Here is a 12,412-nt window from a genome sequence, read left to right on the forward strand (position 1 = left end):
CTGGCACAAATGTGTGCCATGGGCTTTTTAGACTTCTCTACCTATGTACTATCTGAAACCAAAGGGCTGCTTTGGTTGCCAGATGAGATTCCCCCCCTCCCCAGGTTTCCTACCCTCACTATAAACCCTGTCCTTTGATACATTGCATTTCCACAATATATAATGAGAAGCAGAGCCTGCAATAAAATATTGCACTGTACTCTCACCTCCTAATGGGAGTACTCTTCCTAATGGAGCTAGCCATGCCTTCTCCAGCAAGCCCTACATAGGCCTCCCACGGCCCTGGAAGCGGATTTTGTTCATATCCCGGGGCAAAGTTTGCAACCTGGGACACCTACTTCCAGGTTTGTGGCGTTCGTAACCTAAAGCATTCGTAAGCAGGACTGTTTGTAACCCGAGGTATCGCTGTACAGTGGACATTTGGGTTGCGAACGCAATCCATGCAGGAGGCATGTTCACAACCCGCAGCATCCATAACCCACAGTGCCACATCTGTGCATATGCGGGTTGCGATTCGGCGCTTCTGCGCATGCGCCAAAACCCGGAAGTAACCAGTTCCGGTACTTCCAGGTTCGGCGCAATGCGCAACCCAAAAATGCACAATCTGAAGCGGCTGTAACCTGAGGTATGACTGTATCATGTTTAAAACAAAATAACCATTTTGAAAGAGATTTGCACACACATGCATGAAATCAGTGCGTGCCATTTTATGGGAATGGAAGCGTGGCAGTTTTATTCTCTAGAAGAGGTGGCAACCCCTAAACTGACTCAGAAACCTGCACCCTTCAGAGAGAGGCATCTTCCAGTCCTCCATATCTAAAGTTAGTTGGGCGGTGTCTGGTGAGAGGAACCTTTTCTGACATCTCTGAAATGCCCTCCCCGGGGAGGAACATCTGGCACCAACTGTGATGCTGTTCTGGCACTAGGCAGACATTTTTATTTGCCCACAAACTGGCTGAATGATGGCTTGATTCTGTCCTCCTTAATTTTCATACTGAGTCTTATACTGCTGTCCTGTCCTCTGCTTGTTTTACATGGCAATTGTATGCTGACATTTGGCTGTTATTGCTTCTTTGTCACCCTGATGGTTTTACAGCCTAAAAAAATATTTCAAACAAACAGTGGGGCTTCTCTGGAGGCAAACAACAGTGATGGATTTCATCTAAGGTCAGGTGTGGGGAAGCTATAGCCCTCAAGACAGCCCTCAAGACCCAACTTTAACTTCCCCCAGTCCCAGCAAGCAGAGTCAATGGCCAGGAAATGTAGTTCAGCAACATTTGGGGGACCAAAGCTTCCCAATATCTGTCTTCGGTTTTATGCCCCACCACTTTCACAGTTTCTTAAGGGTCCTGGGATATTTCTGATGCAAGGGATGGGTTGATGGGAAATGAAAACAGTATTTTATCCTGGTGGTCTTTCTTGCTGGTAAGTTTTTATTAGCTTTGTGAGGTCAACATCCTTAAGAAACTCACAGGATTCTTTGGGGGAAAGCCATGACTGTTAAAGTGGTGTAAGGGTACTGCTCTTTAGTGCTCAATCGGAGCTAACAGGAATTTGTGTTTTCTTCAGATTGCTATTTTTTCTGATATATCACCTGAAGAGCAGGTTTTCCCTTGGAAAGGAGCAGAACAAGGGACCCATGGGTCAAGCAGAAACTGCCAGGACTTGTGCTTGCTCCACCTAGAGTGGCTGGGGAAACCCAGCCAGGTGGGCGGGCTTTAAATAATAAAATCATCATCACCATCATCATCATTCAGTGCATGGTGTAGGAATGACCATGTGCTAAGGGTCCTACAAACACAAGTTTCACTTCAAAAACAGAAAGGAAGGAAGGAAGGAAGGGGAAGTTTGTACCTGTTCTTCACAATTAGTTGCTTCCATCATATTAACGATGATGTCAAGATCTGATAAGTTCCTCTGCTCTGAGTAGAATGAGGGCATCGACTGGATTGTAGTGTCCAAGGTACTGAATGATGAAAGTACTGCAAAAGATGTGGCAGAAGCCGAGAGAAATTAGTGGGCCTTTTTCGTGGGTACTCCTTGAGTACCAGAACCTCTCTTCTTCTTCTTTTGCTGCCCAGGGCAGACATTTTAAGCTGGCACCCACAGCACTCATGTCAAAACAGCACTGGAAAACCAGTATTTCCAAAAAGGGGTGCAACCAGGGCCGGATTTACCGGTACATTTGATGAGGCCCTAAGCTACTGAAGGTAACGGGGACCTTTATATGTCCAGCTGTCCTTTGTCAACAACAAATTGTCGCTGTTTTTGTGTTGAATATATGCTATACGTTAATTTATGGACCTAATATGTATCTAAAGCCACTTGCACATAACAAAATATGTATTTTATCAAAGTAATTGTTAAACTGAAATACAATTAAGAAGAAGTACCCGGTTTTGAATTATGGTGCTGGAGGAGACTCTTGAGAGTCCCATGGACTGCAAAAAGATCAAACTTATCCATCCTTTAAAAAATCAGCCCTGAGTGCTCACTGGAAGGACAGATCCTGAAGTTGAGGCTCCAGTACTTTGGCCACATCATGAGAAGAAAAGACTCCCTAGAAAAGACCCTGATGTTGGGAAAGATGGAGGGCACAAGGAGAAGGGGACGACAGAGGATGAGATGGTTGGACAGTGTTCTCGAAGCGACTAGCATGAGTTTGGCCAAACTGCAAGAGGCAGTGAAGGATAGGGGTGCCTGGCGTGCTCTGGTCCATGGGGTCATGAAGAGTCGGACACGACTGAACGACTGAACGACAACACCCGGTATATTAGTAGTGAAATACAATTAATAAGAAGTATATTAATAGTGAAATAATTATTAAGCTCTAACTTAAAATGATTTTTTTATTCATAACAAACTGAATAATGCAAACACATTGGCATTTGGCAATAACAAAAGTTCATTTGGAAACACAATTTACAAAGACTCATAATCTATTCTAGTCTTAGAAACTTACTAGAATATGAAATAATAAAAGGTGTAAATATAGGATACAAACTACTAATAATTATAAATAGCAGAATGTAGGCACCCTATATATACAAATGAGTCAACCAGTGATATTTTAGGGAGCAGGCGGGCCCCATTATTTACATCATAGGAGCCTACACAATGAAATGAAAGTTGGAAAAGCTTAATGTTTTTGGAGCAGCAATAGAGGGAGGAAAAAAAGAAGGAATATCTGCATGGGTGGGAAGTCAGATTGTAATTTTGTATTGAATTTGTGTTAATTTGGTAACAATTTGTTTAAAATTATGGAAAATCAGTAAAAAAATAATAGGCAGAAAATTATTAGCAGCATGCGAATGGACTGCTTGTAGACACAGACTCTCTTTGGGTAAATATAATGATACTTGGAATGACTTTTTACAGAATATATGAGGTTATTGATAAAGAAATTTATATTAGGATAATAATAAGATACATATTTGTGTATTAATGTATGGACACGTATTTCTCTTATTATTTTCATTCAGGTTCTTCTTTTTTTCTTTTTACCACATTTTTAATAAATGAAATTCTTCTAATAAAATTGTAGTGTAAGACCAAAAAATCCTTGGTTCTGGAGCAGGGTTTTTTGGGGAAAATAGAATCATGGGTACTGTGTATGCTGTGGGAGACTGACCAAAGGTTGCCCCGCTTGGGAATGCAAAGGGTTATCTTTGAAGAGTTTTATGACCGGGAGATCCGCTGGGGGTGTGAAGGTCTCAGCTACAAGGAGACACTCTGACTCCTGATAAGAACTTAGAGAGGGCCAGCTGGGGATTGTCAAACTGGTGGGAAAACTAGGGAGGAACACATCAAAAAGGTTGCAGCTGCCTTTCATCCTTGGCAGGTGAAAGTGATGACCAAGAAGCGCTGATTGGCTAATTGGATTAAGAACCTGGTTTTCTATAGGATGTTGATCGGGATCCCACGTGGGGGGAAATCCTTTATCTGCCCCTGTCTTTTGAAATGCAAAAGGCTCATCTACACCTGACCTGGGACTGCTGAGGTGTCTGGGGACATGGGCACCTAGGAAGCTTAGAGGCCTGGCGGCTGTGATCATCTTTGGCCTGCCAGGAGAACTGCCTTTCTTTCACATGCAGATGCAGCTAAGTATTCATCCTTGCCAGAATGGAGAGGGATTAAAGAAAATCTTTAGGCTAGCCTAGTAAGAATGTTTTCTTGTTTTCTTGCATGTATCTTGTATTGGGAATTATACCTTATGTACTTTTAGTAACTTTTGAATAAAATGTTTAAAGGAACTTCTGTTCTGGTTTTCTGTTCATTCCTATGTTTGCTTGGCTAAATCCAGGTCTGCCGCTTGGTGCGTTACTGTAAAGGGTTAATCATTTGTGGCTCTGTTTGAGCTTGGGAAGGCTGTGAGCCGGTGCACAGGTGGAACGGCCCTCGCGTTCTACTCTGTGGCTACAGCTGGGTTTCCAAACTTCCAGAGGGTGGTGGCAGCAGAAAAGATCTGTCTTGACTCAGCTGGAGAGCTGGGCCAAGACAAAAGAGAGTAATTCGGGTGCCCAGGACGCCGGCAGCGGGAAACGCTGAGAGGCAAGTGGGTGCTCGAATACTACAAAAATAATAGATACTTAATTGCTCTCTGCCCATTGGGAAAACAGCCCTTCCTTGACTAAACCCATTTGGTGCCATCATCGCAATGGAAACAGCCCTTGCAACCAGGCCCCACCCCCTCTGCCGCAGCCTTTGTGACTGACCCAATTCACCAGATTCTTGGCTTTGCCTGAACAATCCCCTTTAAAGCCCCCCCGGCACCTCCTTACCTACAGTATCCTCAATTGTACTTGTGGTCTCTGGGGTGGTGCTCACAAGTACCAGCGAGTTGTGGGTTGTCCCGACACGGACATCGAGCCTATCGACATTGTGTTGCTTCCTCTCCGTTTCTGGGTCCTGCTTCTCCTGTAGCGGTTTAAAGCTTTGGGGGTTGGTCTTGCAGTTCCCACAGCAGTCCCAGGGTGGTCTTATATTCCCCCCATCCCCTACTGAAACACCCCTGTCTGCTCTGCAAAGGCGAAACCTCCAGCATTTGGAAGGTCCTCTCTTCTGATCCTTGGATTCAGGGCCCATAGCTTGCGTCCTGTGGTAGGCCGTGCGTTGCCTGCCCTTGGGACAGGTCTCCAAGGAAACCTCAGGATCTCTCTCGGGGGCACTTACGCTTTCCTCTTCCACTGGAGCAGCATTGGCGTTCTTGCTTGAAAGGAGGGCCCGCAGTCTTCCCAACCTAGAACAGAGTGGGGGAAAGCTGAGGAACGGGGTTTGTGGTGCCTCCTTATTTTACCGAGCTTGGACTACCTCAACCCTCCAGGACGGGGAACCGGTGTCCCTCCATAAGTTAGTTGTTGGACCACATCTCTCATCATCCCTAACCACTGGCCAGAACATCACAAGAATGGCCTCTTCCCTTATTTACTTGAACCGTTGAAGGTGGGTCTATCTTTTGAAAATAAACCCTGCCATGGCCGGGTAGGAAGGAACTCCCTAGAACTGCTCTGAACTATCATGGCTCACGGTATTTGGTTGTCTGAAGCAGTTTGGCAGAAGCCAGTTGGATCAGCAGCTGAATCTGAGGGCAGCAGAGTAGTGCAGGGGGTGCATAATATGTACGGCTCTCATGCAGCAACTGGGGAATGGCAGGGAGGCTGCCGTGGCTGCTCCACCAGCACCTGCCGCCTAAGGCAATTGCCGCATTCTGCCCAAGGGTAGGACCGTTCCAAATGGATAGGGTTAGAATCAGAGTACAGAGCTGCTAAGAGACCCTACTTACATCTCTGAATACCGAATTCCCCCCTGTCACATTCACTCTCTTCACGAAGTGTTGTCCGGAGGCTTCTTAATCACCTGGACAAGGTATAGAAAACAAAAGTATTTTCAGACTCAAACAAATCTCTGCCACCAGCCAAATCGGGGGGAAATGGAACCCCCGTGTTCCCCCTATATGTGATCGGACATGAACACACAATCCCCATGTACTTCGAACTGATTTTTCAGTGTGGCAGCAACTACACTTTATAACTCTCTGCCTATTGATACCTGGCAGATATCTCTTATTCCTCTTTCTCTCTCTTTTAACCTGTTTTCTATTCTTTTCTATTATTATTATTTTCTTTACCTCCCCCCCCCCTTTTTGTGTTTTTATTATAATCTAGAAAGAAGTCTTGGTTTGGTTAAAAAAGGGAAAAGATATTTGTATTTTTCTCTATAAACGGTAAAAAAAAAAATTTATTTATTTATTTAAAAGATACCTGGCATGTATCTTCACTATACCCTTTCCGGTGCTTACTTAACATATTTTTATTTAGGCAAACCTATCCAGACATTTAGTAGTTTCATGTGTTTTAATTTGTTTTTAGCTCATTGTTGATTTTAATTAGTTGTTGAATGTTTTTTTCTTAGAAGGCTATTTTTAGCCGCATTTAATCGACAAATTTACTTTTCCGTAAACTGCTTTGAGGTTTTATTACGATCAAGGTGTATGTAATCCCCCCCCCCGCAAATAATTTCCTACTGATGTGGCAAGACATGGGTGGCACTGTGGGTTAAATCACTGAGCCTAGGTCGGCGGTTCTAATCCCTGCAATGGCATGAGCTCCCGTTGCTCGGTCCCAGCTCCTGCCCACCTAGCAGTTCGAAAGCACGTCAAAGTGCAAGTAGATAAATAGGTACCACTCCAGCGGGAAGGTAAACGTCGTTTCTGTGCGCTGCTCTGGTTCGCCAGAAGCGGCTTAGTCATGCTGGCCACAAGACTCGGAAGCTGTACGCCGGCTCCCTTGGCCAGTAACGCGGGATGAGTGCCGCAACCCCAGAGTCGGACACGACTGGACCTAATGTTCAAGGGTCCCTTTACCTTTACCTTTACTGGTGTGACAAGTCAGTCCAAAGCACACACATGTTCTGTGCGTTAGGATCATTGGGTGCTGTCTCAGTTATCCCCTTTGCTCTTCACTCCAAACTGTTCCTCTAGGCCACAGGCATGACCAAACTGGGGACTACAACTCCCACCATCCCTAGCTAACAGGACCAGTGTGGTCAGGGATGATGGGAATTGTAGTCCCAAAACACCAGGACTACAGTTTGGCCATGCCTGCTCTAGGGGCTCCTCAGTAGGAGCTCAGCTTTGGGGAGAGTTCAGTATCAGCTGGTGATAAGACCTTCTTTACAGTTTACGGAGTTTTCTAGATATGCACCTCCTCAGTCTCCTGTTCTATTAGTACACCATAGTGCGAGACTCAAAATATAGCAGTTATGGGGAGGGGGAACCAACAAAATGGGAGGAAAAGGCATCAAGCACTTACTCTCATAAAAGACCTCTGGTTATCTGACAGGTGAGCCAGCAGGGGGAAATGTCACAATGGAGGACATGTGACAGTTACCTTAGCAACCTGGGCATTGTTTTTCTTAGTATTACCCTGGCCTTCTTTTTATTCATTAAGCCTGCTATGTATTGCATTTGTGTTTTCTTTCCGTTTGGCCTTGATGATTTGCACCTGCACCTGCTATGCCTAGGCACCTGGGCAGAGGTGTAGGAAGGTCAGGTGGTACCCGGTGCGGAAAATTTCTTGTCACCCCCCCCCCCACTGATCCCCTCCCCCCCTGCAAAAATGGTTTTACGTTATTTCATATTTTCTTACAAAGGAATAATAACAAGTAATAATAATAATAATAATAATAATAATAATAATAATAATAATACTTTTATTTATATCCCGCCCTCCCCAGCCGAAGTCAGGCTCAGGGTGGCTAACATCAGATACATAACGTTGGTATAAAATCAAACAATAATTAAATTGCCTCCTAAAAACATCTCAAAATCAAATTAAAGTCTAATTAGATGGCTTTCCACAGGGTTAGGGTTGGGGACAGTAAGTGTTCCACTGAACTGAAATTTCAGCCTTCATGACATAGGAAAACAGCCAGGTAAGCAGCTATTTTGGTGGAGGAGGGTCAAGATATTAACCGATATGCATGAAATTTCATATATAGCTATATAATCCCTAGTATAGTAAGATAAGACCTTTGGAGCAGGCTTTTAAAAACAAGTTTTTTTTATGAATTGCCCTAAAGGTACAGGTAAAGGGACCCCTGACCATCAGGTCCAGTCGTGTCCGACTCTGGGGTTGCGGCGCTCATCTCGCTTTATAGGCCAAGGGAGCCGGCATTTGTCCGCAGACAGCTTCTGGGTCATGTGGCCTGCATGACAAAGCCGCTTCTGGCGAACAAGAGCAGCGCACGGAAATGCTGTTTACCTTCCCGCTGGAGCGGTCCCTATTTATCTATTTGCGCTTTGACGTGCTTTCGAACCTCTAGGTGGGCAGGAATTGCCCTAGTAGGGCAGTAATTGTTCCTTGATAATTAGTCACCCCCTCCATTATGGAACCTGGGGCAGACCGCCAACCAAGCCCCCCTTGCTATGCCTCCTGCATTTGTGATTCTTTCCCCCCATTCATACCTGGGGTCCCATTACGTGCTCCTTCTGGCAATGTGCATAAAGGATTTAAACCAGCTCAAAGGCAGCTGCTACGCTGCTCATCCATGCTACGGTTTCATTATGTGTGTTACTGGAGTAGATGGGGAATGTGCCTTTGGGCACGGGGAGCTGTAGGAAAAGCAAACAGATCTGTGTGTCGTGGATGCACGTATCAATTAATGCAATTGCCGTTGCTGTTTGTGCTTTCAATCCTGGCCTCCTTAGCAAAGGAAATATTGTATTATGAACATATTTAACGCTTTTTAAAAATTTTCTGATGGCTAAGGAAAGGCGTCAGTGCAAGCAGACACGTATTGTAACAAAAATCCCGGGTGTCCACTTCTGTGTCAACAAAAATGCTTTTTTGGGCGGTGGGTTTCTGATTTTTCAGCAGATACATTTGAGGTGTTTGTGTGTAAAGAAATTGTGTTTTCCACCATGTGAATTCCTCAGTGATTTCCCCTGAGATTTCTCTTTCAAAGGGTTAAGCCTCCTCTGCCATCAGTTCTCTGTTCCAATTTCCCCTTTCTTGAAGCAGCTTTTCTATGATAAAAGCACTTTGGGGGCTTGTTCTGCACTTCTTAACAACTCATTTTGCTTGCTTGCTTCCTACATCATATGTGCTTCATTTCATGCCTGCACCATTTGTGACTGGACTGGCCAAAGGGCTGACTATAGACCACACAAATATTGTGTCCTGCTAGGTTAGGGATGGGGAATTTATGGGTCTCCAGATGTTGTTGGACTACAACTCCCATAATTCCTGCCCCATTGGCTTTGCTGATTGAGAGTGAAGACAGGGAGTCCAACAACATCAGGTTCCCCATCCTTGTGCAAGCTGTTTGAGAACCCTTCTCTTTTCAAAGGTCAAGGAAATCAGCAAAGCAGGATGTTTGTGAAGCTTCTACTCAACTGCTATGTATGTGTTTCATGATCAAACGTTGTGTCTGCTTGCTTTAAACTTTTCTGTTTGGCAGAGGGGAAGCAGAATAAAGAGCACAGGCATGCAAAAAACATCATTTCTCCAGAAACCTCCAATGCTTGTGCAAGGAAGCTGAGACTCAGAGGTTCACCTCCTGTTCCCACCAGAAAGAAAATGGGATTTGAATATTCAAATGTGAACATTCATATATCAGACCCTTATTTTCCAGATACAGTCCCGGATTTACATAAGCCATCCCAGTTTCTGATTTGACCCTGGAATGTCCCGCTTTTCCTTAGGAAGTCCCCATTTTCATCGGAGAAATGTTGGAGGGTATGGAGTTATGCGACCCCTGACCCAAGGAGATAAATAACTATACAACCTTTGGAAGACATCTGAAGGCAGCCCTGTATAGGGAAGTTTAAAAAATAAATAAAAATAAATGTTTAATGTTACTATGTTGGAAGCTGCCCAGAATGGCTGGAGCAACCCAGTCAGATGGACAGGGTATAAATAATAAAATGAAGATGATAGAACAGGACGTCCCTATTTTCATCGGAGAAATGTTGGAGGGTATGGTATATATGAATGGTGTTTTTATGTTTTTAATGCTTTAATGTAGTTCTGCTTTTGTGTTGTAAGTCACTTGGCGACGTCTGGGTATCAAGCAAGCAACAATGACATTTCAACACTACAATCACAAACGAACATACACTGACTAGCATCAACTATTGGGCCTCAGCTTCTGGCTGGCAGGGCAATCGCAATACATTTTGCCGTCCGAGCCAAAGAACAAAATGGCACCCTCCCCTTCCACTTCTAGAATCCAACTGGCAGCAGAATCTTGCTTCAGCACTGGGATGAGATGCTGTCCTGCCCTGGGGGCAGTAGACTAGGTTGGGTGGCACAAGGGAAATGGAGGGCTACTGGATGTTCTGCCCCGAGTGTCTGCTGTCTGAGCAAGATGCCTCACTCTGCCTAATGGTAGTGCCAGTCCTCCAAGACAAATAGAGGGGAAAATGACAACCATTTCTTCTAAAACATATATCCTAGGTTTTGTGTGGAGGACTGTAAAAATAGGGTTATGTTAATAAAGGATTTAAAGAAAATGTATCAAAATTATTATTGTTATTGGTTTATAAAAAGTGCAGTCTGCTTTGTGCCCAAAAGGCCCCAAAGTGATGTCTGCCATAAAATTCTGCAATCCTTAAAGCTAAACACATTTCGAAACGTAGCTGTACAAACCAAGCAATATGAAAATCCCAGGATAGAGATGTTTCACAATAACTGAAAGCAGGTTTGCCAGCTGCTCCCAAATACTTAATCCCGTGCCTTTTAAAGAACCACGAGTGGCAGCAATTAGTAGCAGGTTAAGCTTTCTGGGCCTGGAGAAAAATATTTAAAAGGTAAAGGGACCTCTGACTATTAGGTCCAGTCGCAGATGACTCTGGGGTTGCAGCGCTTATCTCGCTTTACTGTCCGAGGGAGCCGATGTACAGCTTCTGGGTCATGTGGCCAGCATGACTAAGCCACTTCTGGAACAGCGCACAGAAACCGCCGTTTACCTTCCCGCCGGAGCGGTACCTATTTACTTGCACTTTGACGTGCTTTCAAACTGATAGGTTGGCAGGAGCTGGGACCGAGCAACAGGAACTCACCCCATCGCGGGGATTCGAACCACCAACCTTCTGATCAGCAAGCCCTAGGCTCTGTGGTTTAACCCACAGCGCCACCTGCTGTGTTATCCTCCCCCCACCTAGTGTTTTGGAAATGCTGTTTGATAGACAATAGTTTGACAAGTATTAGTAGTTATACGGATTATTCATAGAGTGAAGGCACAAACCCCAATAACTTGCTGGAATAAATGCTTTCATTAATTTAAATGAGGGCGATCAGATGTGGAAGACGGCAGCGTTTCTGCACCTTTAATAGCTGTGCAGCAGGAGAGGGGATTTCAGCAAGCGTCTGTGGCATGGGATTGCCTCTTCTGCAATATTAAAGGTGCAGCAGCCTCTTTTTTCTCCCTGGTCACCCTAATTTCAACAGAATTAACTGCTAAGGAAGTGTTCAGGAATATTTTAATGTTCTCTCTCACCGCTGGTGTCAGTAGTTTTGTTAGTCCTCATTTAATCTGTGATAACACATGATTTCACAAATAGTTTTTGCATTTAAATTGTTTCACCAGATGGAGTTGCTAGCTTTCGAACCCTCCACCCAGCTCCCTTGAATAGCAGTACTAAATTACAATGATTAGCAAGTAATAATGCTTAGGTCCATGCCATTAAAAGCTTCACTTGCTGATTTCTGCCTTTCCAACCCCATGAAGGGGATGGGAGCAGACCAGCTGGCAATGATACAGCCTAGTGCTTGTAAAAATTAATCTTAAGGCATTTTGTGTAAGAAGCAGTTAAATAAATATCAGCTGGTAAAGGGATCTGCAGGTGTGGAGCAATAATAGAAAGACAAAGAGGACTTTTCTAGCTAACCTGTTTATTGAACAGTCATTCTGGTTTGCTTGCTCAAAGCTTTTGTGGATGCTAGGCTATGTCTGGTTTTTATTGAGCATTCATTTTGATTTATTTACAGGGAGGTTATAATGACAATGAGCATTCCACCTGAATTGTTCTCCACCCATTCCCCTCCTTCCATGTGGCCCTGGGCGCTGGCAACCCATGCTATGCCATTGAGTCGTAGAGGGAAAGGACAGAGTTCCCGCACCTTTAAGTGTGGTGTAGCGATTTTAGCCAGGAATTTTGTCATGCAAGCTACACCTGCTAAAATTCCCACTTCTACACAGCTATTAAAGGTGCAGGAGCCCCATATAATGTAGCTCTTTCTGGGCCAAGCCAAATTGTGCTTTCCCAATGCAAATATAGAAAAGCATAGCATTCTTGATGCAGTTAAGATGAGTCTGCTTCTGTGGCCATGCTGCTTATCAGCTTTGTTCTTTTATAGCACTGGGCTCTTGTGTGGGACCAAGAGGAAAGTCAGGGTGGGGAGAACCTTGA

At 44.4% G+C, this 12,412-nt stretch overlaps 1 protein-coding gene across 1 annotated transcript in view; it reads right to left on the reverse strand.

Moving 5' to 3' along the window:
* The window catches only part of LOC117061104, a 39,459-nt gene that overhangs the window by 19,187 nt on the left and 7,860 nt on the right, over positions 1-12,412 (reverse strand). The window contains exons 2-3 of the mRNA XM_033173791.1: positions 4,782-5,239; positions 1,855-1,982 (exon numbers count right to left, since the gene is read on the reverse strand). Coding sequence (XP_033029682.1) covers positions 1,855-1,982; positions 4,782-5,239 — 586 coding nt within the window. The remainder of the gene's footprint in view (positions 1-1,854; positions 1,983-4,781; positions 5,240-12,412) is intronic.

The sequence above is a fragment of the Lacerta agilis genome, chromosome 16 (genome assembly GCF_009819535.1).
Source record: "Lacerta agilis isolate rLacAgi1 chromosome 16, rLacAgi1.pri, whole genome shotgun sequence".
Taxonomy (NCBI): Eukaryota; Metazoa; Chordata; class Lepidosauria; order Squamata; family Lacertidae; genus Lacerta; species Lacerta agilis.